This window comes from Leptidea sinapis, chromosome 1, assembly GCF_905404315.1.
Source record: "Leptidea sinapis chromosome 1, ilLepSina1.1, whole genome shotgun sequence".
In the NCBI taxonomy this organism is placed as follows: domain Eukaryota; kingdom Metazoa; phylum Arthropoda; class Insecta; order Lepidoptera; family Pieridae; genus Leptidea; species Leptidea sinapis.
The window spans coordinates 11,388,371-11,400,586 of NC_066265.1; the positions used below are offsets into that span (position 1 = coordinate 11,388,371).

At 41.5% G+C, this 12,216-nt stretch overlaps 1 protein-coding gene across 3 annotated transcripts in view; it reads left to right on the forward strand.

The window, feature by feature from the left end:
- Nucleotides 1-12,216, forward strand: part of LOC126966448 (myotubularin-related protein 4-like) — a 117,060-nt gene that overhangs the window by 96,568 nt on the left and 8,276 nt on the right. For 2 of the 3 annotated variants that reach the window (XM_050810507.1, XM_050810493.1), the window contains 7 exons: nt 717-879; nt 2,053-2,155; nt 5,125-5,206; nt 5,905-6,159; nt 7,129-7,507; nt 8,972-9,133; nt 9,953-10,176. In XM_050810507.1, the coding sequence (XP_050666464.1) occupies nt 717-879; nt 2,053-2,155; nt 5,125-5,206; nt 5,905-6,159; nt 7,129-7,507; nt 8,972-9,133; nt 9,953-10,176 (1,368 nt within the window). The remainder of the gene's footprint in view (nt 1-716; nt 880-2,052; nt 2,156-5,124; nt 5,207-5,904; nt 6,160-7,128; nt 7,508-8,971; nt 9,134-9,952; nt 10,177-12,216) is intronic. The other variant, XM_050810500.1, reaches the window with a different exon arrangement.

Genomic DNA, 12,216 nt, shown 5'->3' on the forward strand with positions numbered 1-12,216 from the left:
TTGTATCGCGATTTTAATATTATTCTATCCCATCCAATGGCAATCGAATATAATGATTGTTGTAGTTCGATAAATTTTATGTACAATATATTTGGTAGGTTTGAGAATCGGTCGTCATCAATTTTTTGTAGCCCAAAAATTTTAATTATTGAATTTTTTTATTACTTTATATGGCAATACAACGTTTGCTGGGTGAGAAGAGTACATACATATATAAAACCACGCCTCTTTCCCGTAGGGGTAGGCAGAGACCACTTCTTTCCACTTGCTACGATCCTTACATACTTGTTTCGCTTCATCCACTTTCATTATTCCTTTCATACATGCTCTCCGGTTTAGGGTACTCTTGACCTGGCCTTTTTTCAAGACGTCCCTTATTGGATCTTGAAGCGTCCGCCTAGGTCTACCCCTTCCAACACTTTCATTCACACTTTCTTTGTCAATCGTTCTTCATTCATTCTCTCGACATGTTCAAACCATCTCAGCATACCTTTCTCAATTTTTGTCACAACATCTTCTTTCAGACCACAACGTTTCCTTATCTCACTAATTCTTATCCTGTCACTCAGTTTAACTCCTATCATACTTCTCAACGCTCTCATCTCAACTGCATTTATTCTGCTTTCATGTTTCTTCTGCCATAACCAACTTTCACTTCCGTACATGAGTGAGGGAGTAGAGTAGTGGTAGTAAAAGTATATAATTGTTGATATCAGGTGCTGTGGCCGGAGTGCAGCGTGCGCTCCATGCAGGTGTGGTGGGAGCTGTTCTCGGGCGAGTGTCGCGAGACTGCCGGAGACATCGCGGCCTCGCTCCGGGACTCGCACCACGACCCGCCCTTGATGGCGCTCGCAGACAACACCCCGCAGGCACACTTCGGTAACTACCACTAGCATCCCCAATCCCACCTTGATGCGGTAGCTTGATCATGAATAGTCTTTCAAAGAAAAATTTAAAGAAATAAATATTATGATTGTTCATTGTCAGTACATTTAATATACGTTCACAAAAATCGTCACCTTTTTGCTCTCTTAATGGTGATTTCCATTATTATAACACTAGAAATAAGGGATTGCTTGTATCAAATTATAACTATAGTAGGTAATGTCGTAGGCTTCATAAGATACATAATAGCTTTAAGGGTAAATGTATACACTTTTATAATAAAGTCCCAGCCACTGTTCAGGGATTATCTATAAATAAATTTAAATTTAAGGCGCCATCTACTGGGACGAATTGTGGTCTTAAACTATTGAAAATATACAGTTCTCTCAATGTCCATTGTAAATAAACAAAATCGGACTTTATACCATATAACACGCAATCCACACCAAATTAATATATATTGGACCATGATGATGAATATATTGGAACTAAAAATATCTAAAACAAAAAATGATGTGGTGCATATTATTTATATTTTTTTTCCAATAAAAATTTAATGCAGTCTGTTTATGTATCATAGTTATCTAATTGTCTCTATTATCTCCGTCTATTGTCTCCGCTGCGCCCCAACTAGATACCGCACTACCTAAGAACAATAGCGTTTTTATTACGGCAACTATAAGATGCTTGTGTGCGCGGCATCTTGACACTCAATGGTATCCATAAATTTTTTTAACAAACGCTTCGTGTTATTTTACATTGAAATTAATAAAATACAAAATATTTACTGATGATATGTGATCCCAGTGTCTTTCTTATTTGTGTAAATTATTATACAAAGTTTTAATACGCAAGCCGGTATTTTAGTTTCAATTGTTAGCAAAGTTTAACTGAACATGTGGCACGTCAATGGCACACATCGTTCGAGACTGGTTCGAGTACGCCCACTTAGGCGTAGTATTCGTTGCCGCACTTTGCGACCACGTCTGACCACGGGACCACGAAAAGTATATTTTTGTGGGCCAAGATTACATTTAGTAACAGGTAAACAACACGATTTCTCGTGAAGAATATGCTATGATTCAGTTATAGGGAACCCATAATATATATTCGGCATTGGACTGTTTAATAGATGATACATTGACTATCTGCTGTCGTGATTTAAAGGTGCGATGACGAAGACTCGGTCGTGTGACAACTTGCTTTGTGATGGAGAGAAAAGGACCGCGCAGAGGAGATGCAGCGATCCCAGCCTAGTCCCTGACGTCATGTGAGTAGACCCTGTGTACTAATATATATATAATATATAAAATTCTCGTGTCATGGTGTTAAACATTGAACTCCTACGATACGGCTTGACCGATTCTCATGAAATTTTGAGTGCATATTGGGTAGGTCTGAGAATCGGACAAAATCTATTTTTCATCCCCCTACATGTTAAGGGTGGTCCACACGAAATATTTATTTTTATTTTTTGACTTTTTTTTTAAATTTGTCTAAAAATAAAATTATCAGTCAGCATTAAAAAATACATACAACTTCAAATTTTCACCCATCTACGATGAACAGTTACTTTTGTATCGCGATTTTAATATCGGCAATACAACGTTTGCTGGGACAGCTAGTATATATATATATATATATATATATATATATATATATATATATTACGTACAATAATACGTATGTCTGTATTATAATTATGATATGATATTATTATTATATATGTGTATCCAATTTTCTATCTAAAATTATTGTTGAAATAGTACTGAACAAGTACGCTACGCTCGGCTCGTGCGTTGTGACTAAGATTGTTAATTTGTTTTTGGGACCCACCACTTAACAAATGACTTACAATAAATACAATAAACAAACAAATCAGAGACGTCCTCATAAACTAACGACCAGAAAAATTTTCAAAAAATCATTGCCTTACAATATCACTATACTATAGGCCGTTAAATTGTAAGAAATAAAGTCGATTGACAATCTACAATTTAATCGTAATATCACGGTTTTGACAATAAACCTGCGGCATAATATATATACATACATAGTAATGCTGGAAAAAGCAGCTATTCCATTGATAAAACTGATATATTTATCGTCTTCAGTGTTCGTCTTATTACTGAATCTTGACTAATATCTGTCCAGCATCTGAGTTCCATAATTAATGCAACATTATTAATATTAACCTTAACCATCTTACCACTCCTGTTCTTCTCTATCAATTTGTCTCCAATTTCGCCTCGCTTCAGTCGCACTAACTAACAAACCAACACTGTCTATCAAATTGACGCCGTCTATTTTTATTTAAACCTTTAATTAGGCCAAACACATTAAATGCACAGAATAAAAACAATTCATTGAATAATTTTATGATGACACACTTATATAAATTTAATATCTTTTTAAAGGATTAAATCGTGTGTAAATTGTAACTGTGTTTTTACATTGATTTTGCATAAAACTCACATTTTTATTATTATTTTAGTTAACCCTACGTTTTCAGATCACGTTTACAGGGGGACTTTATTTAAATATGTAACTATCGGGTTAATCAAAGAAAAACAAATCAAAAAACCACATATAACATATCAATCTAACTGCAGACGGTGAACAAGAATATTTTTAATAAAGAGAAAAATGTCTAAGATTACCCATTTTTTTTAATGTATATAAAATAATTTTAACTCGAAAAATTAAGAGAGCGATCAGCAGATGAGTCTAAAGGTCAGTTCAATTTGAGTGACTCACATCCCTCTTATTTTGTAATCATTACCAACCAACCATTGTAACCCGCTAACAAGAAATAAACGACCTGAATAGATTGAAACTAATGCATGCGCGGAAGCATTCGTTCCGACACGCAATCCTACGTTAGCCTTGATTTATTAATTTAGAGCATCGGCCAAATAAAACCTAAACATACACATTTGAAGTTATACTTTTTATAGTGAATTATCACGATGCGCGCGCACACCCGTCGCGCAAATTCAAGACCCTGACGTTAGTTGGGCAACTAGACCATTTTTTTTAACGCTGAAAAATCCTCATGGATACCCCACAGGTGCGGGGGGCGCTGTCGGGTTATGCCGGACTCTTACCGGCTAAAAACCAGCTGTGTTCCTCCTCCCCGTCTCCGTCGGACCAGCGGAAGTGTGCGAAAGCGTACCCGCAGCTCCGACGGTTGTCCGACTTGGACCCATCTTGTGGGGCGCCCACCTGTGGCGCCACTCACTCTTCAACCTGGCGTGCTGGAACACGGGACACGCCAGCCGTCTCGGGGGTCTCCTCCAACTGGGCCATGGTATCCCCCCGTCCCACCACCCGGAGACCCACATTAAGGGGGAAGGCGGCGCTCATGTGCCGAGCGCTTCCGTCCCACTCTCTTGCGGCGGATTTGGTTTGACGGGGGATTGCCTTCCCTCACCCGCTCCGCCACCTCCTTTTGCACCGTGGTAATTATTTTAGATAGGTTTTTTTCCTCGCGGCCCCCACCGGAGTAGCGGCCCTGACGCCCACTGGTCAGGGAGTGAGTCGGCCAGCGGTGGCCTAAGCCAATGCTGCCAGTCCCGCGACCGACAGCCCGTCGCCCCCATCCTAGATAACTCTTTATTTACCCACCCTAGTCCCATCCACAGTGCCCTCTGCTAAATCAGAGGGACACGCAGAGAGACACCACCCCTGTGCCGCTCTTAGTCTGGCCCCTCTCTTCAAGCCTGTCCGTTATGGGTAGCCCTGTACGGCATAGCCTTGGAGATCCGTGGGACACGCAAACCCCCCCACCACGACAAGGTGGCAGCACGATCGGGGAGGTGGGCAACTAGACCATTTGTATCGTACTTCAGCTATTAAGCCTCTTGTTACTCATATATCTTCTAAACCACAACTAATCGACGAAAATAAAATAAATTTTTAAAATAATTATTTTTTTAAGTATTTTTGTATTATTACACCAACGAAGAATAACTTTTTGCTTGATAAGATAAGAACACACACCCTTTTTTTGAAACATCAGAATTTTACTTTTCAATGTAATTATATGCTTCTTAAATATGTATGTTATTTTTGCCTATAATTAAAGTAGCACTCAACTTGTATTTTTGTCAATATTATTCGTGTATATTTTATTGGTGCAATAAGTAAATATGACGTCACTAGAAAAAATAGTCGTTTATGTTTATTGAGTAGTGGTAATACATAACGAGTTATTGACATGTTGCCATATTGTTACAGGAAATTGTCTGTATTAATGAATGGCCTCAGTGGTAGCGACGAGAGAGTATCACCCGTCGCACACACTCGCACGCCCGCACAGGTACGTACGCGCACACTCACGAATACTCTCTTATGCTTTGTAGGACATAGGTTTTTTTGAAGAGGACAAACGAGCGTTTTTCAGGGTCCCTTTATAGTGAGTGATCTTCGCTGCCCATACTCTATTTACTTTACGTGAGTGTACGCCCTTTTTTCCGAAGCTAATATCACAGTTTGATTGCCTGTGGAAGAGCGTTCCTTCCGTGCTATGATATTTTAGTATTTAGCGTATGGAATTGTATTGCTCACAAACGATGGCAGAGGATGTGCCCTGTGAAACTATTATGTAGTAGTAATGTTAATTTCTCACTATTTGATATATCATATAATTAAATATTAAGTTTCCACATTCTAATGGGTAAAATCAACACATCATATCGATACCTCAGTTTCAAATAAAGACTTCTATCTAGGTATCTAGACAAGCTCTGTGGCCTTAAACAATTGCTCACCGTGTTCAATTATGTGCAAATATTAATATTACTGAGTGAAATAGATACGATTTTGACAGACAACACACATAAATCTATACCTGTATAAACCTATTTATATTTTTATTTGTAGCACTATAGAGATACTGACTTTATTTAGAATTTTAATCATATTTTTATATTAATAAATGTAAATTTATTTCTTGTTTGGCTTAAAGAACTTGTGTCCAAAGCCGTTAATAAATTTAAAAACAAAAATACGTTGAAGCAGGTGGAGGTCGACCCGGAACACTTCGAGGGCCACACAAACGACATCACCAGCAACTCGTCGTCTCTGGAGCGCGAGCTGTCGTCGTTGACGATTGCGGCCGCGGAAGCGCCCGTAGTCAACGTGGCGGCACTCATTGACGCCACGGAAGCGGACACCGAGCTCACTAACGGAGCGGACGTGCCGGACGGCGCGCAACCGGACCCTGACCGGAACGTTTTCGATCTGTATGCGGACGTGTTTGACGTTACCGAGGTTAATATTTTTTATACAAATTCTTTCGTAGCTCTGTAAGACTGAGCGTGGCTAACGTAGTTCCGAACATTGCGGGGTAGAAGAGCTTTTGTAGGCTATAAGTATGCAAGGCTCGAATGACATAGGCATGTGTCTGTCGTAGGCACTGCTACGCTTATCGTGATGCTATTAATAAAACTGCAGTAAGTAATGATTGCATTATGTTAACTTCAGCCGAAAGTCCCTTGTTGGACAAAGACCTCCCCCTAAGATCACCATGACGATCGGTCCTTCGCTATCCAACCTAGCTCGGAGATCATGAGAAGATCATTGGTCCATCTTGTAGTCTTATCTTGCTTCTTGTGAAGCTCTTCAATTGTAACAATTTTTTCATCAGTGAAATGTATATTTCTGTATTTTTCACCCATTTTGATCGCCCACTTTCTTTAACTTTAGGAATCGATTCAGGGCATTTCCTGTATATCGACGATAAACTTCCGTGTTTCTTTTATGATGCAATATTAAGAAATTCTTAATTATAATAAATTTTGTTTCCTAAAAGGATTTCGGCGAATTCTTGCTTTAATAGCATTAATTGTCTTTAAAGTTCTAAGTGTACTTCGTTGCTTCGATCTATTATGATCTTCGACAGAGTATGTTTTGATAAATCTATCGACGGTACGTAGAATCCGACTCCATACCCACTTTGTGCAAGCAATCACTGCAATTCTGTCTTCTTTAACACCCTACTCCATTATTGTGAATTCCATTTTAATATTAACCTTAAAAAAATATGCGTAATGGCGCAAAATGATCGCAGTTAATATAATAACCGCGTTCCAAATTTGAACCCAAAAAAAATATATTGGGACAATATTTATGGCGAGAATAGTTATTTTAATGTTAATATAATGCATAAATTGATTCTAACGTTATTGGACAGAAGAGAATCCTTACATTAACAAATTGTGTACTTATTTTATTTCACAGACCACCCGAGAAGCAAGTCGAACACGCAACATAAGCATAACATGGCGGTCGGTTTCCGAGTCCAGCAACCAATCGTCTACCTTCGATATCCCGGAGAACTCTCCCCAGAACCGCGTCATTCCACATTCTATCCGACTCACTGATGAGCTCACCATAGACAGCAGAACCTCCTCCGACAGAGACACGCCCATCATAGACGCCCGCATCTCCTCCCCGAGGGAAACTTCACCAATAGATAACCACATCACGACGCAGACGGAGGGAGACCTAGTGAATCACAATATTGTCAACGGCAACACAAACCACAACCGGCAAGAAAATGGAATTGCCAACGGGCTTGAAGACGTCACAGCGCAGTTAATAGATGCCGAGATTAATGGTAAGTTTAAATGTACTTATTAAATATAAAAATTCTTACACATTGAGTATAGTCCAGTTTTTAGTTTTATTTATTTAGAGAATTGGTACCAAGACCATCAATAGCTCAATATTTAAATCACTCTTCAATATTTGATAACAAGAAAAAACCCTGTTAGGTTTATGGGCAAAAAAAAATTCTTGATGTACGGTAGACGTCCATTTTGTTAATCGTATAGACCAGTCAAAAGACAAATAATAAAAATTATAATGAAAACACGTTTTGAGGTTGTCAACTAACACACTGGTATTTATTTTAAAAGTCAACCACATTACATTAACGCCACAGATGACACTAGTAGCAAGTAAGTACACTGAGAATACAACTCTGTTATTGTAGATATAAATTTAACAAAAATTTTAATACAGTCGTGATTTTAGCCCTCGCTTTGTTTCTGTCGTTGAATCTGAAAAATTTAATGAATTATTGTCGAAATACTATATACATGTTGAGTTTATGATATATACAAAATTTTACATAATATTTAGTTAAGCAGTTAACTATTTATTTATTTATTATAGGCACACCAACAAGCTATTCTAAACTAAACAAAAATAAGAAAAATATAAAACAAACATTATGAACAGAATAGCTTTCTTACAGGTATGTACAGCTCTGTTGTATTATTAAAGATAATTTTAGTACAAAAAACGCAAAGTACTTCATTTATTTATTTACTAATAATCCAACAGCTTTATTTACCATTACAATAGACTTACAAATAATTTTACAAATATGCCAATTTAGGATTAAGAATAATAGTTACAAAACTTTAATAGTTATACATTTGTTATATTATGCTAATATTATTACATACGTTAGTAATAATATTATTTAAGAGGTGTGTGTGTGTGTGTATAGTGTAGGTGAGTGAGGGTGTAGGTGATTGAGTGTTTTCGTGTTTATGTTATACAATTTTATTTTCGTGTGTTTTAAGTATTGAGATTTCGTGTAAAAAGCGTTGCTTAGACGTCGCAAAAATGTCAGTACCTGCGTAGTCGGTATTATATAAGTATGTTATACGTTTTAAAATATAGTTCTGGGCATAATTTGTGGTTACTTGGGGGACGTGAAACAAGGCAGTGTGACGGGTTCTGTAGTCCGGTACGCTAAGATATATAGATTCTAATAATTCCGACCAGTCTATAAGGTTATTCAATAACATATGGAGTAACAGTAAATCGCTTTTTCTCCGCCGTATAAGCAGAGGTTCCATTCTAAAGCGTACACAGACATCGTCATAGGTGTCGAAATGAGAGTAATTCTTGAAGCACAAGAATCTAACAAACTTTTTTTGTATAGACTCTACTTTAACGATTAATAACTATAAAAGGTTATATATCATTTCGCGGTTCATACTATAGGTATAGACCATGGTGTAATTTTATAATGTTTAAATTATATTACAATATAATGAATGTAAAGGTGGTGTATCATCGAGCGGCGCCAGCTCTGAGAGTGACGGTGAAGGTCGGACGAGCACCATGCGGGCCGGCCGCGGGCGGGACTCCAAGGGTGGACGGATCTCCAGTCTACTTACACTATGTCCAGCGTCGCCGCGACGTCCTTATTGCCGCTGCGCTCCTGGTAATTGCTAGCACGATTATTGCAAGAACAGCTCTTATGACATCTATTCCAAAGATTATGAAACGCTACAATAATAAGATTACAGGGTTCTGGCGTTGTAAAATTGAAATCGTTCTTTATAAGATACTTAAAATAGATATTTATAAGTTTCCAGGATTACGCGATGTTTCCAGAGCGAAACGAAATGGGTATCTGCAAAAAAGCGCGTACACTTTTTTAAACGGGCAACAACGCTCCTTCTCTCCCTCTTGTTGCTTGCAACACCAGAGGAATTACATCAGAAGTGATCACGTGAGCGACGGTGATCACTTAACCTCCTCATATTCCATGACAAAAACAGTTGAATGCGCATATGATATCACAACAACGTTAAGTGACTAGAAGACACTATAGAGTAATTTGGCTACCTAACCTATCTCTCAAGCGTCGAATACTGTTTTCATACGTTCATACGAATATGAAATCGATTACATTCAAAACTTTTAAAGCGCTAAATATAGGAATTTGGTTCCCCGCTCAAATCGGCTCGAAAGCGGCCCCAATAGTTGGTGATGGTTTTTAGTTGGTGACTTGATGTTTTTGGGCATTTATTATGCCAATGTAATCTAAAATAATGTCATAGTATTTGAATTATTATTATACCTCATACTTTATTAAATATTAGTTTTTTTTTAAATTTATTACAACTAAACCAGGTTATATTTTGAATTATTAAAATGGCCAAAAGTTGGTAACACTTTCTCAGAGTGGAACGTCGAAATCGCTTGTATTACTGGAAGAAATAAATCATACGTTTTACCTAAATGATGTGTTTGTTAGCATCGGCGGAATCAAGTGCACTGAAGGGATGCTTCTGCGGCGCGTGCGCATCGGGCGCGGGTTGCGAGGCGGGCGACGTGTGCGGCGGACACGCGCGCTGCGTGTGCGGCGCGGGGCCGAGGCCGGACGGCGCGGCGAGCGGCAGCCGGGACGCGGTGGACGGCCTGCCGCCCGCCGCCGACGCCGTGCAGGCGAGGCTACACCAGATTATACTGTATCAGAAGGTAATAGATATATATCGGGCGCGGGTTGCGAGGCGGGCGACGTGTGCGGCGGACACGCGCGCTGCGTGTGCGGCGCGGGGCCGAGGCCGGACGGCGCGGCGAGCGGCAGCCGGGACGCGGTGGACGGCCTGCCGCCCGCCGCCGACGCCGTGCAGGCGAGGCTACACCAGATTATACTGTATCAGAAGGTAATAGATATATATCGGGCGCGGGTTGCGAGGCGGGCGACGTGTGCGGCGGACACGCGCGCTGCGTGTGCGGCGCGGGGCCGAGGCCGGACGGCGCGGCGAGCGGCAGCCGGGACGCGGTGGACGGCCTGCCGCCCGCCGCCGACGCCGTGCAGGCGAGGCTACACCAGATTATACTGTATCAGAAGGTAATAGATATATATCGGGCGCGGGTTGCGAGGCGGGCGACGTGTGCGGCGGACACGCGCGCTGCGTGTGCGGCGCGGGGCCGAGGCCGGACGGCGCGGCGAGCGGCAGCCGGGACGCGGTGGACGGCCTGCCGCCCGCCGCCGACGCCGTGCAGGCGAGGCTACACCAGATTATACTGTATCAGAAGGTAATAGATATATATCGGGCGCGGGTTGCGAGGCGGGCGACGTGTGCGGCGGACACGCGCGCTGCGTGTGCGGCGCGGGGCCGAGGCCGGACGGCGCGGCGAGCGGCAGCCGGGACGCGGTGGACGGCCTGCCGCCCGCCGCCGACGCCGTGCAGGCGAGGCTACACCAGATTATACTGTATCAGAAGGTAATAGATATATATCGGGCGCGGGTTGCGAGGCGGGCGACGTGTGCGGCGGACACGCGCGCTGCGTGTGCGGCGCGGGGCCGAGGCCGGACGGCGCGGCGAGCGGCAGCCGGGACGCGGTGGACGGCCTGCCGCCCGCCGCCGACGCCGTGCAGGCGAGGCTACACCAGATTATACTGTATCAGAAGGTAATAGATATATATCGGGCGCGGGTTGCGAGGCGGGCGACGTGTGCGGCGGACACGCGCGCTGCGTGTGCGGCGCGGGGCCGAGGCCGGACGGCGCGGCGAGCGGCAGCCGGGACGCGGTGGACGGCCTGCCGCCCGCCGCCGACGCCGTGCAGGCGAGGCTACACCAGATTATACTGTATCAGAAGGTAATAGATATATATCGGGCGCGGGTTGCGAGGCGGGCGACGTGTGCGGCGGACACGCGCGCTGCGTGTGTGTGTAATAGATATAATATATTAGGTGCACTATTTTATCCCAACTGAGCTAACTGTTCGAGTGACGTATCGTCATAAAATCTTGTATGCTTTGTTCAATAGCACTGACACGTAACGAACGAGACAAGTGAAGCACCTTTAAGCTAATGTGTGTGTAGTTGCGGGAGATACCAGATAACACAAATTATGTCCCGTTATTAGTCATAGTATTATATAGCCACAATACATTAAACTCCAATTTTCTAATTTCTGAGAGTCAGATTGTTTAATAAATTAAATATAAATATTGCAGGCATAGTATGAGTAAAAGTAATTGCGTGCGTACAAAGTACAGAAGTCAGAAATGAAACCAGCATTGTGCATAAACCACTTAACTGCATATGAAGTCCTGGTACATGTTGCTAGAATGACATATGATTTCAACGAATATGAAAGACATTACTATTACCGCTACCAAATTTATGTTCTCCTGGTGTCTATGTAGTATACGTTGTGCGCATGACGTTATTAAGCTACTCGCGTTATACATATGACAATCTCTTCTTCAACTATGATCGCCTGGTAAGAAAACACTGTATAATGCTTACTATCTCATTTTCTCCCACTTTTCTTATGAATTTATGTGTCTGTCTCTTTTAGTGTCGCCCTTTTTCGTTTCATAGACTTTCAAATCACAACGACGCTAAAGAAGTTTTCACTTCAATAGTATGCATATTTCTGTCTCATTCTTTGCCGGCTTCATCCTACACACTTTTGTATTTGTGTCTCTTACCTGTCGTTTTTTCCGTTGCATCCGGTTTGAAATCATAACGATTCTAAAGTTCTAAGTTTCACTTTAATAAA